Source organism: Solanum dulcamara, chromosome 5 (genome assembly GCF_947179165.1).
Source record: "Solanum dulcamara chromosome 5, daSolDulc1.2, whole genome shotgun sequence".
Lineage (NCBI taxonomy): Eukaryota > Viridiplantae > Streptophyta > Magnoliopsida > Solanales > Solanaceae > Solanum > Solanum dulcamara.
This window is the reverse complement of record NC_077241.1, coordinates 64,656,270-64,681,206: the sequence shown is the minus strand read 5'-3', so window position 1 is coordinate 64,681,206 and position 24,937 is coordinate 64,656,270. Positions and strand designations below refer to the sequence as shown.

General features: G+C 36.2%; 1 protein-coding gene across 2 annotated transcripts in view; it reads left to right on the top strand.

Moving 5' to 3' along the window:
- The window catches only part of LOC129889351 (anaphase-promoting complex subunit 5), a 30,076-nt gene that overhangs the window by 900 nt on the left and 4,239 nt on the right, over window positions 1–24,937 (top strand). The window contains exons 3-19 of one of the 2 annotated variants that reach the window (XM_055964620.1): window positions 52–173; window positions 435–675; window positions 1,662–1,839; window positions 1,936–2,014; window positions 2,100–2,185; window positions 5,925–6,057; window positions 6,236–6,268; window positions 9,236–9,484; window positions 14,137–14,214; window positions 14,310–14,572; window positions 20,118–20,177; window positions 20,270–20,337; window positions 21,697–21,802; window positions 21,880–22,021; window positions 23,154–23,252; window positions 23,475–23,739; window positions 24,418–24,485. In XM_055964620.1, the coding sequence (XP_055820595.1) occupies window positions 52–173; window positions 435–675; window positions 1,662–1,839; window positions 1,936–2,014; window positions 2,100–2,185; window positions 5,925–6,057; window positions 6,236–6,268; window positions 9,236–9,484; window positions 14,137–14,214; window positions 14,310–14,572; window positions 20,118–20,177; window positions 20,270–20,337; window positions 21,697–21,802; window positions 21,880–22,021; window positions 23,154–23,252; window positions 23,475–23,739; window positions 24,418–24,485 (2,270 nt within the window). The other variant, XM_055964621.1, reaches the window with a different exon arrangement.

Below are 24,937 nucleotides of genomic sequence, written 5' to 3'. Positions count from 1 at the left end.
TAACCTGCTTAACTTTTTATTTACAGAGTTCCATGTTATTATTATGAATAGGCATACTTGGGGGTTCTGATTCAAATGTCATGGATGACGATCAAATCATTTTGGATCCTAGCAGCAATCTTGGAGTCTTTGTTCGTCGTTGCTTACTTGCGTTTAATCTATTGTCATTTGAGGTACTATCAAACTGTTCATTATCTTGTCAGAAAGACTTCGCTCTGTCAAGACAAGGGCACTAATGAAGCATAAAGTTCAATGCACCTTAAGTGTTATTCTTGTGCACTAATTGCGATTATTGAACAGTTTGATTTTTGGTTCTACTTTTCCTATTCGACTTGCTATATGTTACTTATTTTTGCTTGGTTCAAGCACAGAGTAATTCCACTCATTTAAAAAGTTAATAAACATGTATCTCTGGATTGTTTTTATCTGAGTAGGCTGTCTGTCATCTTTTGACAAATGTGGCAACATATTGCAAAGATTCTCTGTCAACTTATGAGTTATCACATTTCAAAGATTCTGATAGTGATACTGAAGCAACAATGCACTATGAGAACATGGATTTGGAGAATCTTGCTGTCCAGAATGTCAACAAAGAAATTGAATCAAGAAATGTGGTTGATGAAAGACTTTCTTTCCACAATCATGCACCTAAAGCTCTAGTTAGAGCAATTGAAGGTATTTTTCTTTGGTAGATTTCCTTAAAAGTAAAACCATATTCATATGCATTGGGAAAGATTGTTTCCTGTATGTTGCAAAGTTTGCGTCCAATTGTTCAGTTGAGAATTACGCTACTATCACTCCATGAGAAACGGCTTTGTGTTCCAAAAGGAAATAAAGAAAGAGTAGAGCTATGCTCCTTCCAAAAACATTTTGCTGCTATTTGTCGCAAGGATAAGCATTTCTTCTACTTATTCCAACTAGAATAAGGTTTTAGTACATCATATAGGTAGTCAAAAAATTTAAAACACAATTCAGATTTACTGTGTGAAGTGTGAACAATGAACAAAACCAGGATTCTAGTTTCAGATGATATTCTTTGATAAATATTGTTCATGTTGAATTTAGTTGATATTCTATGAACTCCAGATCCAGTTGGACACAGAGCTTCTTTATGTCTTGTAGTTTTGCTCCCTTTGCGCGTAGATGAGTAACTTATTCGAAAACTTGGTCAATCTAAGGATAGAAATCTATGGGAATTATCCACTTATGCCGCACAAATTATTAAGGGAATTCCCAAAAATAACATGAACAAAAGGTGCTGCAGCTATTATAGACTCTTGCTGATAACTGTAGCAGTCTTGTTTACCTGCCTAAGATATGATTACTGTGTAGAAAATCAACTTTTTTGAACCTATAAAGTAGAAGTATAAAGGATCTATGGGCATTTTTCTCTCATGCAGTACAAAATAATTAGGGAATTCAAAAATTTAAATCAACAGAAGCTGTAGAAGCTATTATTGACCCTTAGTGATTGCTGTAATAATCTAATTTACCTGCCTAAGATAAGATGTGTTGATATGTGCTAAATAATTCAAATATCATGTTCAGCTTTAAGCTGTCTTTGGTTCTTGTTTACTAAAGTGCTTTTAGAAATGAATAAGCCTAGACAAAAGATACATATGCTTTTTAAGTGCCTAATGTTGGTTAGTCATGGCTGGCAGATCATGATTTTTCTCCTGGGCCACAAGTTAGAAAAATCAATAAGCATAGAGAAGTTAGTGCATGTGCATCTTCTTCTTGTGATGTATTGGATCCTGTTGATTCTCCGTCCGGGGCTTTCTTACGTACAAGCTGGCAAATACAAGGTTATCTATTGGAGCAAGCTGATACGATTGAAAGGTCATTGAAGTTTTATGGATACTACTATTCAGCACATCATGTTTGTCCAAAGACACTTGTGAATCACTTAATTGAATAATTTATTTTCTCTTTCAGGCAGGGAAGCTCCTTCCCTCTGAATGCTTTTGAGTCTGTATTGAAGGACCTTCTTAAATTAGCTCCTGAACTACATCGTGTAAGGTTCTACGGAGTGAGGTGTTTTCGGGATTTGAGATTATTTTGTGTTATTTGTCTCTAAAGTAACTTTTTGTGCATTGAAGGTTCACTTCTTGCGTTACTTGAATAGCCTTTATCATCAGGACTATCATACCGCTCTAGAAAATATTCACCGATATTTTGATTACAGGTATACTTATATCACCATTATGTTGTCTGTTACATTTCAAACTTCCTTCATGTTTGCATTAATAAATACTCATATAATCTTTCCATGATGCTCAATGTAGTATAATAGTTGTAGTTATCCCGTGCATAACTCAAAGATACCAACAATCAAGTAGAAAATTAGACATTTGGTCGGTGTTATCAAAAGCAAAAAGCTCTAAGGTCCGTTGGGGATTTAAGCGCAAATAAAATGTCGGCTTTAATGAAAAAAAGATACAAAAGGAGAAAAAAAATACAAATATATATATATTTGGTCCAAGACTAATAATTGAAAAAGCTTTATTCCTCCTGGCCAATTCACCACTTCTCACTTACTTACTACTTACTCATTAAATACCGGCTTGAACAAGGGAAAGCAGTCCCTTACCTTCTCTATTTTCTTTCTTGTGATTGATTGCTTTTTCTTCCTTTTTCCATACTTTAGGAGGAAGAGAGCGGAGTGAGGCAATGAAATTGTTTAGGCGAAAGAAAGGAGAGAATGAGTGGAGTTTCGAGAATAAGCATGAATGACAAATATATGAACTAGTAAATTGGAAAAAAAGAACAACGATAAGATGAAATATTAATTGTTTAGTGTCGCCTCTTTAGAAGAAGCTCATTGGAAAGAAAAAGTATATCGTCGAACTTTGATGGCAATTTTGAAGTGCACATTAAGCAAAGCGAAACGCTCAACACGTTTTAAGTGTCGCTTTAAGGCTTAAGTGCAACTTTGATAGCATTTGGTTTGAAAAAGATATGTTGTCTAAGCATTCAAGGCAACCATAATGTGTCCTTGGGCTTACGATGGACCCAAAATTCCTAACAAGAGGATTTACAAAAATATAAAAATGCCACATTTAGGATTCAAACATGTGACCTAAAACAATTTTTGAATCCCTGGTACCACTACATTTAAAAGTTTTCCTTTATATCAAGGAGGTTAAAAAATTTATGTGAAAAAAATGGTTTTTATCCTTGTTAGAATCGAAATAGGTATACACAATCCTACTTAGAGTAGGAAAAGAAATAGTGAATAATATCCTACTTGGTAAATGATTATATTGTAGTGTCTATAAATAGGGTCTTTGTGTAATAATATAGATACACAATTCAATAGTATTTTTCTCCTATATTTCTCACAATCCTATTAGCACAATAAAATTTTCCGATGAAGTGGATTCAATTGAACCTACTTTAGCAGGTCAACCACCGCTTGAGCTTACCCTTGCAATTCTATAGGCATCCTCAATGGTTAGACTATGGCAAAGCAAGCTAATTTCTACTTGAGAATCTTTTTGCCTATGATAATTTTATCATGCTTATGAACATAGACTAATTTGGCCTTGCGGGCATTAACAGTTCGGTTATATCTTCAAGTTAAATGGTTGATTCGTAAGTTCAGATAGATGTTTGGTTACTAGGTGCAATAACTTTTTTGTAACAACAATTACTAGAAGGGATAACTACCAGTATATACCATTCGACCATCTAGTTTACCAAACATGCCCCAAGTATACACTACAATACACCTGGTTAGATATGGTGTTCATATGTATGTCTATTATATGTCTATTATATGTATAAGTATGTATATTAATATAAAGTACACTACCTATACACCGTGTACATATTTTTATAAACTAGATAGCCTAAAGGTATTGGGCTGTAATTTTCTCTACTAGAATAAGGGGTGAAAAATCCGCTAGAATTTATATTCCAGATGGTATATTGACAAACAAAAATTGTAAGTTATATTGCAACAATGCATAAAATTCCAAAGGGTTTTATAGGTTTTGTTGTGTCCTTCATTTATTGAAAAATAAGAATTGGATCCTTAGCTTACTGAGATGATAAAGAAATAGACCTTAGGCCTAACTCAACTGCAAAAGCTACCTCAAGAGGTGGGGATTGCCCAAGACCATATAAGGAGATAGATTTTGCCTCCCTCCCACCGACGTGGGACTTAACACTTCCCTCACACCCAAAACTGGACATCTAGAGCGTGGACAATACATGATGGAGGAAGTTATGCCTAATGTCCCCCAAAGTGTCGGTGTTGAATTTTTGTCCCCGCTTAATAAAATCTTAAAAGAATGACGTGAACTTGAAAAAATTCGTTGGGAAGTATTTATGTAGGCATAAGTTCTAATGTTTGCCTATAAGACATAACTTGTGGTCAATTGAACATATTTACTGGCTTGAAATATCCTTAATGTTTGCCTTTTGGGCAGAAGTTAGAACCTATGGTCAATTGAGACGATTCATTGTGTTAAAATATCCTGAACGTTTATGGGCAAGAGTTGGAATTTTTTGAAGTGGAGGCTATCTTTTTTAAAATTTGTTAAGTGGGGCCAAAAAATCAAGACCATTTATGGAGGCCATTTTTGTTAGACTTTCCTTACGGGACAAAGTATCAAGACCAACCCCATCTTAGGGCCATTTCTGAGCTTGACACCGTACGGGTCCAACATCGGGTGAACCAAGACTTGGTTGGGCCTGACTCTGATACCATGATAAAAAAATAAACCCTGGGTCTAATTCACCCCCCAAAAAATAGACCTCTTTCATCAATTTACAATAGGTGCTCCTAATTTAGGAGTCTTAGGTTACATACTTATGGTAGGTAATGAATCTCTATGCTAATATGGTAAGGAAATATTCTATAATCAAATAAAAATGATCTGTGAAATATGTTATAAGATTTTCCTTATACAAGTAGTATGAATCTGGACTTGATATTCTGACAGAACCCCTCAAACTCAGAGTGGGAAGACTAGCTTAAGTTTACTTATTTGAAGTCAATAGAAATTTACTGAAATCTCGTTAGAATAGTGCACAATCACAAAAAAGGAGTGCTAGAATTCTTTCCTCTGGAGAGTCATCGGTAAGTGCATGATAAAAGGAAGTGCTTGCAAGATTGTGCAAATGAAGAGTTTGAGAGTAAGCCTTGAATCCCCCATCATAAATAGGTGTCTATTCTCAATCACCAAACAGAGATATGGTGCTGTATATTTGCAAGACACTATCAGCGTAACTTGAACCACCAAACAATGATAACACTTCAAGGTTTAGAGGAGGGCACTAATTGCGAAGAAAATAGAATTGTCAGTTGCCAGGATGATTCATTGCAATTTGCTCCAGAATCGTCGCCCTGAACGCTTCTAGAGAGAGGAATGGCACCTCAATTGTTGTTGGAGAGAGGATCAGCGCTTGAATGAATGAATGGTCATTCGTAGAGTAGTGACACCGATTTTTGAAGAGGGGAGCAGTGCCTAACACCAAAATGAAGAAAAAAAATGGCCGGGCGGGCAATACACTTTTGAGTCTTTACCAAGACCATAGATGCTTTAATTCCTTACTAAAAGAAGAAAAACTTGTAATTAACTTGATTTTTAACATAATTTATTAGAGGCACTCCTTGTGCAGGAGTCGTAGGCTACACAGAGTATGTTAGGTAATCAGTATCCATGCTAACAAGGTAAATAAATATTCCTCAATTGAACATAGAATATCCTACAGGATCCATTATCCAATAAGACTATTCTGTAAGATTATTTTTATTCAAGTACAATAAATTTAGACACGTATTTACGTGATACTTTTTTCGATGACCGAGAAATTTGTCTGGAGCTAACCATTTGGGCCTACGGTAGCTTTAGAAAACGTATTTATGTGACATTCTAACACCTTGCAAATAGATCTGAGAAATATTTTTACCAAAGTGCAGGGACTGAAGGATGTGATTTCGCATCCTCTTCTTCAACAGGCTGCAATAGCTTTGGTAGATATGAAATTGCGTTATTATGCTTGGGGATGATGCATTTTCATTTTGGGCACCCGAAGCAAGCTTTGGGGGTAGGCATATTCATTGTCATTTCCTACCTTCATTGTCCATGTTATGCTACTTTATTGATTTTGATGTACGTCATCCCCCCGTTATTAGTGTAATGAAGGTGAGGGTGGGCGTAGGAGTGGTCTTAGGATCTTCGGTGTTGCACTTCGGAATAACAATCATTTGCTTGATAATTTTCAGGTGTTGACAGAAGCAGTCCGTGTGTCTCAGCAGGTAGCCGTATTTGTTCCTTCCCTTTCTTTCGACTATGGCTTCCTTTTTCTGTTACACTATTTTACCTTTCAGACTTTTATGCTCTAAAGTGGCATAGCATATTCTTAGTAAGACTTGCATCAATACAAATGTGTCATATGAGTACTTTTCAGATGAAAGGCAACCGAGATTAAAATCACGGGATCCTAATGGTAATCAACATAAGCATCTTCAATGATACAACTAACAATAACTATGCCTCCATCCCAAACAAATTGGAGTCGGCTATATGAATCCTCATTGACTATGTTTCCTCATTTAAGTTCACTCATGTCGTCTTCATACCAGAAAAAATAAAATTGAAAAATAAGTTGATGATATATAAGTAATGATATTAATCACTAAAAAAAAGCTCTCTGTAATGATACATTTATTTTGATAAAATGTTAAAAATTTGCTTTATTAATCCTTGTAGTGGCATTTTGTGATTGATAGACTAGTAGCCTGTTTGGATTGACTTATTTTTAAGCAACTTATAAGTTGAAAACTGCTTATAAGTTAAAAAAAAAAGTAGGTGCAGGCCAACTTTTTTTTTTTGACTTATAAGCTGTTTTCAACTTATAAACTGCTTAAAATAAGTTCATCCAAATAAACCCAACTATTTATTGGGGCTTATTTTAAGCACAAAATGACTTTAAGTTGGACAACCAAACACTCAAAAAAAGCTGAAAACAGCTTATAAGCCAATCCAAACGGCCTCTAGTACTTAGCAAGACAAAATTGTCGGTTTGGTTGGTTGGCCTCCTCTTCTGCCTTGCTATGTTTGTCTGTCGTTTTAGGACAGAAATAAAGTCAGTTATTCGTGTTTTATAAGTGGAAGAAACTCTTAGTGGATTTACCTTTTCTCAGCCACTCAACTATCATCGAAATCTCAAGCATAATACTTCTTTCTCATTTTTTTAAATGTAGTATGAATGACCACGGAGTTCTAAGAATATCATTTGACTTGTTATTATATTAGTAGGAGTAGAAGATATTATTATTATTATTATTATTTGTTGATAAGTTAGCGTGATGGGACAACTTGTCATTCTCTGAATTTGAATTTTTTAAATGATTAGAATTATCAAATAAACTGAGAGTGTTTAGAATATTAATATTTGTAGAAGTTTATCAAGCATTTTTGGTGTTGCAAAAACGGATGCGTATCATACAAATTAGAATGGATGGAGTACTTTTTGGGCGATTATTCTTTGGGCTGGTTCATACCCTCATTCTGTGCACATAACTTTCCATGCATTTGTTTTCTACAATAGGATTTTTCTTGACTATCTTGTAATTGGTTCTTTCTGCATAGCGCTCGTAGGGGACCTGTTTTCTTCTTACATGTATCTATTGCTATTTTAGACGTGGCTGTTCATTGATAGAATCTTCTTTCCCTTCTTTCTAGTTCTTACAACTTTATCTGTTGGACAAAGAGCTCTTCTTTGATGCCATATTTTCACAGTTTTCTGTCACCAGTTTCAAGTTTTGTTTCTTCTCAAGTTGTACAATGTGCTGGGCAGAACATTTACTTCTGTAAGAAAACACGATGCTGAGTGATGACCTGACTTAGTGGCAGAAGAGCCTATAACTTACTAAAAATTAACTAAATTGAGGCCAGCCCCTAATAAATTAGTTGTATTGCCCATCTTAATTCTATTGATTTCAGTCTACAAATATTTGTCTCGAAGAGTTTATCCTAACAATGAGTTAAAAATGCAATTGATAGATACCACCTTTCCTATGTTAAAGAAGGATATCGTGACAGCAGTCCCACCAATCACCCGATCGCTGATGAATAGTTTGGAGATCATTCAGTGTTCTGCTTTCTTTCTCTAGGTGTTTTCGTTAAACTGTGTTATAGGATTATGAACAAATACTTTTCTTGTCACCAGCTTGTTGGCAAATGATTCATTTTTCAATATTTCCTTCCATGGGGTATCTGCACATGATGATGTACGCACACTGCTATTGTATTGATGTCTATGGACCTTCATTCATGATTGGAACCTGGGGAAATTAGCACTATTATAGTTTACAAAATAAAAATATCAAAATACGACATTTACTATACATAAAAGATACCATATCTATTTTCATCTTTAGATCTATCTGCAAATGATTTCAGTATCCTAGAAATTTCCTATCACATCCCATATTGTAACAAAAGTTACATGGATCCTATCTTCTACACTTTTCAATACAACTTTTCGCTTTTATTTTTTTAAATATTTCAAAGTAACTTTTAGCTGTTGCATTTTTCCCGATTTATGAATGACTCAAAACTTCAACTGTTGTGTTAAACAATCATCTAAATCAAATCAAAACACTATCTGGAGAGGAGCTTTAACAATTTTTAACAAATTGCATAACATGTTTAGCTGACTTCCGAAAAGTGCAAACTCTGAATAGATAAATTTGAAAAGATCCTGATACTACACATCCTCAAAACAACATCCATCTCCGTTACAGTAGAACCCTTGTGACAGATGCATTAAAAGTAAGTGGCCAAGCAGCTGCCCAGAAAATGGAAACCTCTCCACTATCAGCCGCTCATTCTGAACTGTTTAAATGCTAAAGAGATGAAACCCGCTGATGAATAGATACAAATAAAGACTCAGCTGAAGTATCTATGTCCTCAATGATTTTGGCTTGTCATAGGGATCAATTCACGCTTAATACATTTGCCACTTGTCGGATTACACTGGGTGTGTTGTTGTTGTTGTTTCACTGTATTGATCAACACTCTGGTAGAAAGATTTTTACTTCTTGTCCTGGATAGAGCAAGAAATATGGATATTAGGTCTTCCCAGGTATAATTTTGTTTCAAGACATCAACAGGCCAGATGTGCCTTTAATAACTTTCCTTTGTAGAGTTGCCTCTTTATTTAATTTATGTACATTTCTTACTAGGAGATCTTATATTTCTCCTCTCCTCATGTGCAGCAAAACAATGACAGTTGTCTTGCTTACACATTAGCAGCAATTTGCAAGTTGTTGTCCGAATTTGGAGTCTCAAACATGAGGGGACTTGTCGGTTCATCCTATTCACCAGTTACCAGTATAGGAACTTCATTATCCACTCATCAGCTCTTATATGTTCTCCTGAGAAGATCCTTAAAGCGAGCAGAAAGTCTAAAGCTGAAACGGCTGGTTGCATCTAATCATCTTGCTATGGCTAAATTTGACCTGACTGTAAGTACTTTAATCACTCTCTTATTATTCATTAGAATGACCAAATAATCTAAGGTGATTCAAGTAATAGCATACACCAAGGGAAAAATCCATTTACACGAGTACAGTTGTGTTATGTATTGGTGAAAAAATTGTAAAGGCAGTAAGAAAGAGAAGCGGTACCCGTTCTCGCTTATTCGTTGCATGGTGTTACTCATTTTGTGTCGTTGAATATGTAGCACAAATTTCTCAATTGAATTTGTTGCCTTTGGGTGCTTATAATTAAATTGTAACATAGATATTTTTCTATAGGATACTGGATAATCCAATGGGGGGATGGTGAACTTTTGAGATTTGGAGAGTGTAGAATAGCCAGTGCCAGGTTGAGTTCATGAACTTAATAGTTCTTATAAAGCAATAATATTAGCATTTCTTACTTTATATAATCAGACTATGCCTTCTCAAAAATAATCAGACTATGGCTACTTTTAACTTTCATCATCCGGTTTGTCTCCTATATCAGATATCTTAAAGTGTTAGATACATTATGCCCCAGGCTTTGGTTCAAGAGTAGAGCTAATACAATGTGGTATATGTGGTGGGTGCATGTCAGAAGTTCGAATCCTATATAGTGAACCAAGAGCAGAGAGGCAAGCCCACTATCCACTGAGGTTTGGGGCTGGAATTAGTGGTTTTGTTGTTATAAAAGAAAAACTACAATTCATTTCGTGTCTGTTTGAAAAAAGTTCAAATCTCTAAACTAAGCGGAACCTAAACTGTCGTGTGTGTTTTCTCATCGAATTAAATATGTTTTCTGAAATGCTACTCAATCCAACAATCAATCAAGTAAGCCCCAATCCCCAATTCTTCCCAGTTAAAGATTCACTTCCACAGGCCTTTCCCCTATGGGCTTGATAATTCTGGCTTGCTCCATTCGCCTCTCCCCTCCCCATACTTATCCTCGAGAACAGCCATCCCTAGTGCTTCTTACTCAACCCTGCATAACCATTTCCACGCAAAACTCTAATACTGGTACATCCCTCATCCCCAACAGACCATCCTTAATAGGCAAAGGAAAGTTCCTCTATAGATGCTCAATTTTCTTATCCCCTGCTACGGCATTTCTAAGAGATACACGTAGCAAGCAGACAGGTTGGTACTTCTTAGTCTGTTATCCCCAACTAACTACACCCCTTAGAGAGGTATGTTTCTTTCCTCCTTAAGTGGTTTCTTAAACTCCAGTAAAATGGGATTCCGAGCTGACATGAATTGTGATTGGAAACTAGAGGTAGCCACAAATGCATTACGGATTGCTGCTTTACATCTAAAAAACTTAATTCAACTTGTTTAGGTTTGTGATATTCCAATTGGACTCATCCTTAAATTGATCCTATGTTCTGATACAGATTGGAACCGCAACCAAACTCCTCTGAAGTACTTTGGTAGATTCGAACCGCAACCAAACTCCTCTGAAGTACCATGGCCTAAATTAGCATCACAATTAAAGAATCATTCTTAAACAACGAGGGAGCCACCAACCACAGTCTTAGGTCTACTTGTTGTAGCCTTGAAGCCATTAATAAAGGCACCTGTGCTGTGATGCACCTAAGAAACAAAGAGGAAAGCATATTTTGGTAAGCAAAACTTCAAGGAATGCAGTAACCACTGTTTTCCTAGAGCAAATGAACTATATGCGTCTTCAAAAACTAGGTTTTCAATCTGTCATAGTACCCCTGTTATAGGTTTAAACAGTCACTGTAGAGGCCCTTACCAAACTTGACTTGGAGTGCTTCAGTGCTGCAGTAATGCATATAGAAATAGAACATTTAGGATAGAATTAACCCTTGTTATTTTAGTTGGATTCTTCATATAATAACCTTACCAGGAAAGGCAAATTATTTCCATTTTAAAAACAAATATTTATGAGTAAAAAGGTCTTCTTATAGTTCTGACCTGACATTGCAGTTATTTAATCAAGTAGTGGGTTCTCAGATCAACTGTTGGGTTCTGCAGTTGAACAGCAGGTTGATGAAAAACCTATACCAAATTAGAAACAATAAACTGTAGGCATTAATTTTTTGTGGTATCATCATTTTATCTTTTAACTCCTGTAAGTATGTCTTCTAATTTTGAAAGTAAAGGCAAAATATAACTGTCCATTTTGCAATTACGTATTCTCATCATGCATATAAAGCATCCCAAATGACCTAAAGGAATTGAAACCATATATAAATTATTATTTATATTGTATTTTATTGACTCGTATAAACTGTAGGCATATTCCAAGGTCATTGCAGTTCTTCCATTTCATCTTTTGGAGAAGTCAACTTTTCTAAAAGAAAATGTATGCTATCCCAGTATGGCCAAATTGCCAGGGTCTGTGTTCCACATTTAGGGCGTGTAAGTGATAGAACTTAATGCATGGCTCATGCTTAATTTTTCAGAAATTATCTTTGACAAAGAGCCAAAGTTCATGTTTTGGTCCTTATTAACAGAGGCGAACCCAGGATTCAAAGACAATGAGGGCACCACTAAAGCCAGATGCACGTTAGTCGAAACGATGTCACGCAACTGCATAGTCTAGAATTTTTATTAAACACCCACAGAACTGATGTCCAAAGGATAAATATGAATTAAATGGTATAATTTGATGAAGCTCGTTCTGCGGACTGGTGGTTTGGGCACCACTTTGCATACATTAGGTTGTGTGTTCGAAACCTGTCACCTACATGTTTTATGCATTTTTTAAAATTGTTAGCTAAAAATGAAAATGATGTAGAAGCCAAGGTTCAAACTCGGGCCGTGCGGCAGAGCTCATTGGCCTACGCTGCATGCTAACCAAATGACCCAACCCGGCAGATATGTTTGTGGGGTCCTTTTTTTTTGATAAAGTAAGTGGTATTAATAACAGAATCAAGAAGATGCAAGAATTACAAGATATGTCATTTGAGCTTACAAAAAATCTCTGGCTAACTATACAAACTATCTAAGCCAGAACTAGTGAGTTAAGAAAGTCCTGAAGTTGTTCTGCATTAACAGCAGGATACAATTTGGACCAACTAAACAAATTTGCAATACACCTAGACTTCAAAATGCCTAAAGCAGTTGACTCTCCATCATAACATCTCATGTTCCTCTCTAACCAAATACACCAAAAAATACAAGAAGGTATCATGATCCAGATCTTCTTAATGGCTTTGTCAACTTTCCATAGGCCCCAACTCTCATAAGCATCCTTAACTGTGAGGGGTGTGGTCCAACTTAGACCAGAGAGACAGAAAAACATGCTCCGTAATTCTGAGGCCACCTCACAATGAAGAAGAAGGTGTCTGGGGGTTTCAGCCTCTTTTTTTCACATATAGCATCTGTTTGGGAGCTGGATTTTCCTTTTCTTTATGTTGTCTAGGGTGAGAAATTCCTCATAGAGAGCTGTCCAAGTAAAGCAAGCAACCTTAGGAGGTAGCTTGGTCTTCCAAATGAGTTTCCAGGGCCAGTTATCTATCATGGGGTTTCTAGAGCACAACTGTTGATACCCTTCCTTGACTGTATAAACTCCTTTTTGGTGTCCCCATTTTAGCTTATCGACTGCCTGGGGATCAATGTGACAATGTTGTAGTCTAGCAAAAAGGTCTACCAGGTCATTTATTTCCCAATCGTGCATATTCCTTCTAAATATCAGATCCCAATTGGTCCCTTCTCTATTAGCAGCAATAACTGAATTGGGATCTTGAGCAATTCTGAACAACTCTGGGAAATCCTCCTGAAGAGTGTTATTGCCAAGCCATTTGTCTGTCCAAAATTTTAGGAGTAAACCATTGCCCAATTCAAAGTAAGCATTCTGATCAAATGTGTCCCATAACATCCTAATACCCTTCCGCAGTCCCACTCCATAAGGAAGTGTAGTAATATCGGTCCTTTTAAAATATATCCTAGTTCTTCAAGGTATATACACATATATACTGAGTTTCTTTTCGAAGTTAACGGGTGCACATGCATCCCTAACCCACCCTGTGGGTCTGCCTCTGCTTACAAATGTGTTCATTTCTCAGCACATTCTTGCACTTCACTTCATTCCAAACACGAAAGTCGCCTTCACACAACATCCATGAACAGAATTATCCCAGGAGATTACTTTGAACTTCACATGAGTAAGAGATGGCTTAATATGGAGCAAATCTTGACCTGAAAAGAGAGTTCCTGTGATGCCACAAATCAAAGCTGCCTTTTCAATTTTATAGAAATAAAGCGAGGGTGTTTAATTGAGATTATCTTTCTAATCCATTTCCCGCTTTCTTAGAATTAAGTGATCCTCTGAATTGCTTTTTGAAGCAGGTTAAGTGTCACTACTTCACTTTCCATTCGAAGACCTGGCCAGATATGAGATTAAATATCATCTGATACAATTTAGAAGTTCGCTAACTGTGTTCTACATATATGATTCCTTTGGTCAGTTGTAAATGCTTGACAGTTTCACCAGGGATATTTGCAACATCGAGCCAGATTATTTTCTCCATACTTTCTTGTTTACACAACACTAGGAATATTAATTCCTCTGATCAGGGGGAGTCGCTGCTGAACATTGTATTTCTAGAGGACTTTTTGCTCTCTTCATATGATTGATGTCTTTATCTTTGATTTATAAGGAAACTGAACCTATGACATTTAATGTGCAGCAAGTGCAACGACCTTTGCTTTCATTTGGCCCAAAGGCTTCCATGAAACTTGCAACATGCCCAAGCAATGTCTGCAAGGTTATATTTTCTCCTAGAAGTTTGCTTTATCTTTTAAAGTCTAAAGTTTCTTTTCAGTTGTCCATTCTTTATCTTGATTGTATTCATTCTTGCAGGAACTGAGGTTGAGTTCTCATCTGATTAATGAATATGGTGATGAGACTTCACTAATGATTTCAGATGGGGCTTTTTGTACTCAATGGATTAAGAATTTGAAGAAACCAAAAGGTTCTGTTATCTTTTCCCAGGATAATGAATGTAGGAGTAATACTGACGTGTTCCAGTTCTGTGGGCAACCATGTTCCATCCCTGGATCTGTGCTGCAACTTTTAGGCTCTTCATATTTGTTCCGTGCTACTGCCTGGGAGGTATATGGCAGGTGATGTGGTGTCTTGGTTCTCATTCTTATTTTTGCATACAGTACCCCAGCGTTTTCTATGTGCGATACGTTCCTTGTGCAGTTTTCGATAAAGTGCTGTTTCAGAAGCATGAAAATATTCTGCCTGGGTGACCACTGCCAATGTCAAAATTTGCTAACTGCATAGTTAGTCAAACTATTCCACTACTTGTGATATATGTTTAGGGAAGGGTTATTAAAGAGGAGCAACAAGTCTGCTTTGCTGCTTAATTAGAAGGTTACGTGTCATTACTTGCAAATGCAAAATATTAAGTACTACTCCCTTGTTCAGAATTCAAAGGTTTTCATCTTGATTGGACAAATATTAAGGCCTTAAAACCTTAATAGTTGAAGTATTTTAGTTTCAAAAAAACCTTAATAGTTGAAGTATTTTAGAATTTTAGTGAAGAGTTGGTTCAAAAGTAGGGATTTTCCTATTGAATAATTTCAATAATATAAGTACAAATCGTGGCACTTGGTACTCTTCTTATAGGAGAAACGTTTTATGGATTATATGGAGATTAGTTCTACTAGATTTTATACCAGAAACCAGATGTCGTATAAATAACAAATTTTTTACTCAGAGATCAAATTTTCTATCATTTCAAACCAAATGACCTATTATTCTCTGGAGTACTTCCCCATAGTTCAAACTTTTGGTCGACACTTCTACTAGTTCCATCAGATAACACAACACGTCTTTAAATAGCATAATTAGGGTAAACAGGTATAGTCTCAAAGTCAATCCTTGGTGTAGATCAATGATCATGGGAAACTCACCACAGTTTCACACAAGTGGAAGCTCTCTCATACATGTCCTTTATGACATTTATTTATATGTTTAATATGAACTTGTTTATTCTCCAACACCCATTAGGGGGGTTTTCTTGGCACTCGATCATGCGCTTTCTCTAGGTCAATGAACACAACAAGTAAATCTTTCTTTCTTTGCAGATCTACTAGGCATAAATCTGAATTGGTTCTCTTTGTGTTGTAGTATCTATTTGTCTATGTTTTATTCTGATCGAAGAATGTCTATGCTCCATCACTCTTCCCCAAAGTTTCATAATATGACTCAATAAGTTTAATGCCACGATGGATGATGCAACTTTAAATATCTCCTTTGTCCTTACCATATTGGACTGAAGCTACTCTTCATTTACTTGTTAAACATCCTAAGACTTCTTAGTATAACATTAAATATCTTGGTAAGACATAGTACTTTAACATCTGGACTACCTGTGACGCTTTCATTATTTATTTAATCGTTATTTGTTATTTGTATTTATTTGTTATCTATTCGTTATTTGTTTGTTGTTTTTCTCATAAAGCTTTTAATTTTCTATTCTTATCTAACATTTTTTATGCATTTATGCTTTTACTGAGCCGAGGGTCTCCAGGAAACAGCCGTCCTACCTTGGTAGGAGTAAGGTCTGCGTACATTCTACCCTCCCCAGACCCCATGTTGTGGGATTTCACTGGGTTGTTGTTGTTGTTGTATTTCTCATAACATCCTTTACTTTTACTGGCCTACTTATACGAGTATAGTTAAAGTTTCTATCACGTAAAGATGTGTGGAGATCTGTAAAGTTATCCTTGTGATTTGAGTTGAAGAGTTGATCAAGATAGCTTTTCCATCTTCTTAGATTTCATTATATTCTGTCACCAATTGTTGAGAATCGTCTTTAAGGAATTGGACCTTGAGTCTAACTCAATCTCAAAAATTATCTCGTGAGATGAGGATTGCCCAAGACATATAAGGAGACAATAATTCATCCCTTCAATCAATATGAGAAACTTATTGCCCTTTGTATACCAAGGCCTGGACATCTGGTGTGTGGACAACATATCATGAGGGCCCAATTATGGATAAACCAAGAACAAGGATATGTCTGGCTTTGATACCATGTCATGAAAATGGATTTGAGTTTAACTCAACTCCAAAAATTAGCTCATGGGGTGAGGATTGCCTAAGACATATCAGGAGGCAACATTTCATTCCCTCAACTAATATGTGACACTAACACCCCCTGCTCACCAAGGATTGAGGACTGGGCAAATGGTACATGGACAATATAACACGAGGACTCAAAATAGGGTAAACCACAAATAAGGACGGATCTAACTTTGATACCATGTGAAGAAATAATGTGGGGGAATTATTTATAAGATTCCCATCTGGTGAAGTTTCAATGCAAGTGGTCACCAGAAAGAGGGTCGGAGATGAAGATCCGTTGATGTCTAGAGTTTATAGACCCTATATTAAAAGGAGGGATGGGACTGGACAGTTGGCAAAACCTGTAAGCTTTACTACACATATGGGTTTCTCGAAGGATGCTCCAAGTTTGAAAAGTGGGTCACGCGACCTTGCACGTGTGGCTGCCTCAGAGGCTATTATAACAATGGGCCAGCTTGCTTCTCATATGGAGAAAGACAAGAATAATATTAATATGCCTGGACTTTATTGCAACAAACACAAAGGCCCAATCTTTTTATTTTGAGCATACTAAAGAAGATCCTTTACTACTGGAGATTGAGGAGAGATACACATCTAGAAGATACGATATCAACAACTGAAGCTTAGGTTCTCCTTTATTAGAAAGACGGAAGCTTGCAAGTTGAAGAATTTGTAGTTACAAAAGAAAGAGAACTTGTGAGTCACAAAAAAATGAAGGGGTTGAGGGTTTCTTGCAAATTCTGCCACAAGTATCCGGCATGCAAATGGTCGAAGTGACTAGGGGAGAGATGTGATTATGTGAAGACACTGAACCAATTCAAACTTTGGACCAAGAAGCTAAGATGAATGCAACCTTATGGGTACATAGTAACATAATTAGACTGCAATCTTTTCGGGAGAAAATAGTCTAAGAGCCCGTTTGGATGGGCTTAAAAAAAGTAACTTTTATGTATGAAGTGCTTTTAGAACTTTGAAGTGCTGAAAGTTATTTTTATAAATAAGCAGTTGAGTGTTTGGATAAAAGTGCTTATGATGTAAATTTTAGGGTTAAAAGAATAAAAAAAGGTAGTTTGAGAATTTAGTTAAAATATAAGGGATATAAAAGTAATTTCCATGGTCAAAGAAAATGACTTTAAGCACTTTAGAAAAAAAAGTTAGGAATCCTAACTTTTCATTTTTGACTGACTTTAAGAACTTTATGGCTTAAAGTCAGCATTAGACAAACACGTCCAAAAGCTAAAAAGGGGCTTTAAGTTGGTTTTGACCAACTTAAAGCCAATCCAAACAGGCTCTAAAACCCCCCTAATCTATACCCGAAATTCCAACTACACACTCCAATTACACGGGTGTCCTATCATTCCCCTGAACTATTTAAAATTGTAATTATTGTCACCCTAAAATGCCATAATCAGTTATATATCTTGTGGTGTAATACACGCGCACGCCACATCAACACCACCTCAACTCCACGTCAATGCCACATAATAAATACAATAAATTTATAATTATTTTTACTACGTTTTTTTTCTTCTTTTTTTCATTTTATACCCATTACAAAACCTCCATTATAACTAATGGCATCACCATCCCCATCCCCAAATCCAACCCCCTCCTCATCACGATTAACCTGCCAAGAAGAGAAAGAACAATTAATTTTTTTGATGAGTGAAAGTACTCTCTATGGCCAGAACAATCCTCTCCCAAACGACGTCGTATTGATATTTCAATTGAATTTTTCTACAGCTTCTCCCATTGTTGTACAATTTATTCCATAGATTTTTGTGTCATTTCCCAATCTTAATGCAATTTATTCCATAGATGTGAAGATGAAGAAGATGAAGACACGGGGGTGGGTGGGTGGGGGGAGGTTATTCAATGAGAAAGAGAGGTAAAAAAAAGAAAAAAAGAGAAGAGATATTATTAAAAATTAAGTTTTAATATTTATTTGTGGTGTTCACTCTCTTTGAGAGGGAAATACATTTACTTTGCTACATAAGCATTTAGGGTGAAATTAATTACGATTTTAAATAGTCACCCCCCGTGAAGTTAAGGTGTGTAATTGAGAATCCGACAATAGATTGGGGGACTATTTGACTATTTTCTCATCTTTTTGGTGTGGACTTTATGGGATGCGAGAAGGAGGCTTTAGCACTCTTCATGAAAATTGATAGCAGAAGAAAACAAAGCAAACAAGAAACAGAGATGGCTATTGTAGAGACACCAAAATTCAAAGGCATGCATGAAATAAAGGGGTTGTTTTTTAACTTGAAATTCAAGGAGAGTGGATCGGAGTGTAGAAACAGGGGGAAATCGTCAATCAAAGATTATCCATGAATGTTAAAATTGTTTCGTGGAATGTGGGGTTTGAATAGGAGGGGAAAAGGAGAATGGTGAGTTGTAAGGTTCACAAGTGGAAAGCAAATGTGTACTGCTTCCAGAAAGGGATGCAGTAGAGACAGTGAAACAACTGTGAGCTAGTAGGGAAGTTAGATCTGGTTGTTTGGAAGCCAGAGGTACTTGGGGGGGGGGGTATGGAAGGGTGATGTTTAAGTAATGGGATTCATTTAGTCACATGAAAAAGAGAATAATGGTATAAGATATTTTTTTTGAATTATGTATTTTGATTATTCCCTCAGATCGGTGCGGATAAAATAGTGTATAAAAGAACCCACAAAAAAAAGAATATGTATTGCACTCTATAATTTTGCTAATCACATAATTGCAATAATTGGGAATCAATCAGGAATCATTTCGAATTTTACGATATAATTCTACCATATTTTCATTCTTTATATTATCATATGCAAATGTATATTGTGGCCTTTCATGAAAATTATAAAAGCATCATAGATACTCTAGATTTATCGTGACCTTTCAAGAGCTTGAGTATTACCCTGTTTTCTCTCGTATAGTCTTCTTCTTGTTGAGGTTTTGTTTTGTTCCCATTCACTTATATGCTTCTCTTGTCTGTTTTACAATAATACTATCCACCCTAGGTGGTTTTGCAAAATGAAAAAAACATTAAGATGCATTGGGAACAAACTTTACCAGTTTCTGAATTCTAACATCTCAAACAGTTTCAAGAAGCTTAATAATTTATCATTACTTCCATGTATTAAACAACATAAAACAGGCACCTAATTAGGGGAGCGTCCTGTTCTGTAGTTTTAGGACTTGCCGAATGATAAGGGTTTAAGATTTTTCTTCACGACTTCAATTTATTATAGATGAACTAATTCACTCTCTTAAAAGTATTGGCTTTACAAAGGAAGGAAACAGGAAAGCAGTGTCCACTGTCCAATGGGTGTCATGCAGAGACACAAAAGTCTGAAGCCAGTTAGAAATTATGAACTTCAACTCTTCAAGGCATGGTTTTGCCTTATAAGCTTGTAATTCAGGTGTTGCATTGTTTGTTTAAAAAAGGCTAGATGGAACTTCCAATGCAGTTCACATTTTTTAGTTGCTTTATTGTCACCTGTCAGCTATGTGTAGAATCTGTAGATTACAAGCACTCAATTCTAATTCAAATCCTTTACTCATTTTATTTTCTATTTTTGTGTGGCAATTTAGTGCACCTCTCGCTCGAATGAATGCATTGCTTTATGCAACATGCTTTGCTGACTCATCGAGGTAATACTTGTATGATTTTTAAAGTAGTTGAGCTGTTTGAAATTCTTTGTTCACATCATCTCACAGAAATTTGCTTTCTTATCTGCTTGCAGTTTGGATGATATGGCGTTAGCATATGGCAAACTTATCCAGCATCTAGCAGTATTTAAGGGATACAAAGGTTTGCACAAATATCTGAATACTTATTAAGTATTTTTGAATTGTCATAGCCATGTTTACATATATTCATAGGCTCATCGCATTATACTGGTGCTATACTTCAGCTATTTGCTGATGCATTGTTCACTTGATTCTTTTTTTTTAATTCTTGGATCATGGATGTATGTCATTTTTTTATCACACCCATTAGGTAAACACACACCTCTTTAGGTATTGCTTGCTTTTACACATAATTGCCATATGGTATCAGTACTGTTTTCAACTCTGCAATTCTTCTGTAGCCCCAAGTACCTACCAAGAGAATGGATCTTAGGCCCAACAAAACTCCAAATGTTAGCTCACTAGGTGAGGATTGCCCAAGATCATATAAGAAGGCAACAACTTATCCTTCAACAACTTTGGGACACTCTAACACACCCTCCGCCTGCATGCTCGGACTAGACACGTGGATCATGAACAACATAATATAGGAGCCCAACCAAGAACAGGGATGGATTTGAATCTGCTAGCATGTTAGGAAAATGGACCTTGGGCCTAACTCGACCCCGAAAAGTTAACTCGTGCGGTGAAAATTGCCTAAAATCATTGAAGAGACATGGTAAAAATTGTAGGAACTTGAGCTTATTCCCTCAACCAATGTGGGACACAGATCTTTCAAAACTTACCAAAAAACTTGCTAAACTGAAGACAGCCATATGACATACAGGCCCGCTCATGCAAAAAATGGTGTTTTGACAGAAATGCAGTCAGAACTGGCAAAGCCTTTTTTTGTCTTGCTAGAGGTGGAAAACATTTATGTGTAATTTGGTCAGAAGAAGGATAGAAGTAGGTCGAGTGGAATTATGATTGTGATAGGTAATGAGCTGTTACCAAAGTGTTCTCAGGTAAATACTAGACAACCTCATTTAGATCATGTACAATAAGCATTTCTGGCAGTAGTACAGGAAAAATTCAGAACTAATTAGCTTTTCTTGTTGAGAAAAATAACATTGCTGTGTAATCCTGGTCGAGGGAAAAGAAACTGATTGACTTTAAATAGGATCATGATAGGTTACTGAGAGTGTTCTCAAGCAAATTCTGATCAATCTCATGGCCTGGAAGGGGTCTGTAATTGTTTTCAGTCTTAAACTGGGCTTTAGTGTACTGTGCCGTAATCCCTCAGACTTCATTGATACATATGCAAGAGTAGTAAAGCCAGATCTATTTCTTTCCTTTCTTCTGATAAAAAAACTAATCCTTTTTTCTCCTACGTACCTTGGTAAACAAAAGGAAAGCAACGAAAAATGAATTTATACTATAGTTTTTTTTTTTTTTGTTCTTACGTATACTCAATAATGGCTGCTTATGTATGTACTTTCAGAAGCTTTTGCTGCTCTGAAACTCGCAGAGGAGAAGTTTTTATCTCTTTCAAAGTCACAAATTCAGCTTGTAAAACTACAATTGCTCCATGATCATGCTTTACATACGTAAGGCGACATCTCTAGTATTTACTTGGTTTTAAACTTCTTTTTCCTTGTCTGATTGGATGTTAGTTGCTGTTCAGGGGAAATTTAAAATTAGCACAACAATTGTGTGATGAGCTTGGTGTTTTAGCCTCTTCAGTAACTGGTGTAGACATAGAGATAAAGGTTGAAGCTAGCCTCCGCCATGCTCGAATACTGATTGCAGCAAACCAATTTAGCCAGGTAGCCTGCTTTCGTTTGATTACCTCTTTCTAGGTGACTCCATAAGGTAGATAAGGGTGATGATGTTCCTATTTCTACATGACCTGGTAATATTTTTGGTTGTTCTATTTCTAGTTTTTGAACTTTGTACAAAAGGATATGATGTTATAATGCAATTGATTGGATTTTCTTGCTCATGTACTTTCATTTTTATTGAATAGAAGAATGTGCCCGCTTGCTCCCAAAAGAAGGTAAATAAATAATGAAAAAGAATAGTCAGTTACATCCTAAACTGGTGATGCTTCAATATGCCCATGATAGAAAATTCACATTATGTTTGCTCTTTGGTCAGGAAATGATTTAGGTTTTGTTATTTAACTATCTGACTTTAAGGCTTTGGCTGTTGTTCTAAGTGAATCGTTATATGGTTGTGCTGATGATAATATATTTTCGTTAGTTCGTTGCCTTTTTGCCAGTAGGTCATTTTCATTGCTCTAAGTGGCTGGACCAGCAAGTCTGGTCTTGGTTCTTAAGTCGAGTAATATTTGATCTTTGCTTGATTCAGTGCATTGTTTCTGGTATAGAAATTCCTATAAAATGGGAAACACCTCCTACCTTTGAGTACGGAATCCCTCCTCACTCTTCTATTTATTGACTTTGGGGATGAGAAGCTCCATAAGCATGCTTTCCATGTATGAGTAGTTCGCTTGCAGGTTTGCTTGTGCCAGTGATTCCAAGGATTATAAGACATCCATTCTACTCTCTGATTTTGCAGCCAATGTGGTGATGATGATCATTCTGTGGGACTATTCTGAATGAGTTGTTACTTCTTACCTTAAGATATTTGAACATCAAAAAAAGATATCATTCTCTGGCTTTGCTTTGACTTTGGCTTCAGTTTCAAAAAAAGATATTTGAACATCAAATTTGTTCATATAGACAAGTCCACTTCAAATCTCTTTACCCCAAGCTCTCACAATATTTTGTTTCTCTTACATCTAATAACTTTATATTGTGGTGTGCTGTGGAAGTACTTATCATTATCTTCTGATTTCCTAAGGTATAGGTAATTATTTGCTCTAATTTAAGCAGTCCAAAGACAATAAGCATAAAGAATTTCTTAATTTCCTTCTTAATCATGTGATTCTCCCAGGCAGCAGCTGTTGCACACTCTCTCTTCTGTATGTGCTACAAATTCAGTTTACAAGTCGAGAATGCCACTGTTCTTCTTTTACTTGCAGAGATACACAAGGTAGTGATTTTCTGTTAAGTTGGATAAGTCAGAGTTGAATCAGTATTTTTTATCACAAGTACTTTCTTATACAAGGTATCACCTTGTTAGAAGAAATGGAACTTCTTTTACCGTTTATGCATCTTCACCGGTGTATTGTAACACTTGAACTTACTAAGGCCCTTACTCCTTCCTTTCTTTGACATGATCAAGATGTAATAGAACTTTTTTCATCCATTTCAGAGATCAGGAAATGCTGTTTTAGGTATTCCGTATGCATTGGCAAGCCTTTCCTTTTGTAAATCTTTCAACTTAGACCTTCTCAAAGCTTCTGCTACACTGACGCTTGCGGAGCTTTGGCTCTCACTTGGATCAAGTCATGCGAAAAGAGCTTTGGCTCTCATACATGGGGCATTTCCTGTACTTCTTGGTCATGGTGGTTTGGAGCTCCGAGCTCGGGCCTTTATCACCGAAGCAAAATGCTATCTTGCTGACTCAAGCTTTTCAGGTGCCTTATCGGAATTTCAATGCTCAACCTGATTGCTATACTTATCATAAGCAGGACTTTTCCTTAGTTTGTGTATAATCATATAATAGTTTTGAGTTATAACTACATCCTGTGTTCTCAACCTCAGTTATAATCCTTTTCCATGTCCCCCAAATGATGCAAACACCTTAAATTTTGCAAACTTCATTCTTTAACGAATGAATACCCTTGTCTGGATTTACATGACCCATCATAAGTTAGAGCCAAAGGATTAAGAGAAATTTGTGTAACTTGTTTCTGTGGGACTTCTTTTTTAGCAATTATAGCTCTTGTGCAGGCCTAAGATTTTATGAATCAGAATGGAGGGGGAGATCCTGTCTAACTCTCCAGTAGTTCCTCTCATATCCAGCCACGACTTGTCATTTTCTTTTCCCAATCAAGCTGCTGCTCCATCCCCACTTCCCATGGGTTCATATATCCTTTGACCTTGAGATTATTTGATGATTAATTTGTCTCTCTTTGGATATGATTCACCATGTACCTCATTGGAGACTCTACCTTCAATTAATGCACGCACACAGACATGCTAATCATTTAAAAATTGACAGTTAACTTGCTACTGAATTTTCTTGTTGGCACTGTTTTCTTATAATCTTGAGCTCTTAACCTGTGCTTAATGATACCCCTTATTGTTCTCAGTATGCGAAGAACCAGAGATGGTACTTGAACCATTAAGGCAGGCTTCTGAAGACCTGGAACTTCTAGAGGTTAGTCAATACGGGAAAAATTTAGTATTCCAATTAGTGACATCTACACTTTAATTAAAGAGCAGCTTGGGTTTCAAGTTCCATATGACGACATTTTCCTGTGAAGAAAAGAAACAAATTCATGAAATTTGAAATTCTTTATTGTGTATTAATGTGTTATAAGAGGTACACTGGATACGTTTGTGGGGAATGATATACATCTATAGCTCAGTGAGATAATTTCTAGAAAATACAAAAGTTGTATTTCATGACATCCATCTTCCTTTTTTTTTCGTTCAATTTTCTTCCTCTTTACCCTTTAAAAAGACCTTAACTCTAGGAAAGTGTGTGTGTCCCCTCGTGCTTGTGTTGTGTTGGAGTGTGTGTGTGTGGGGGGGGGGGGGTATGTATTCATGCATATGGACAAATGGATACAAACTTGCTATACCAATTTCTAACATGTTAAAAGCTAT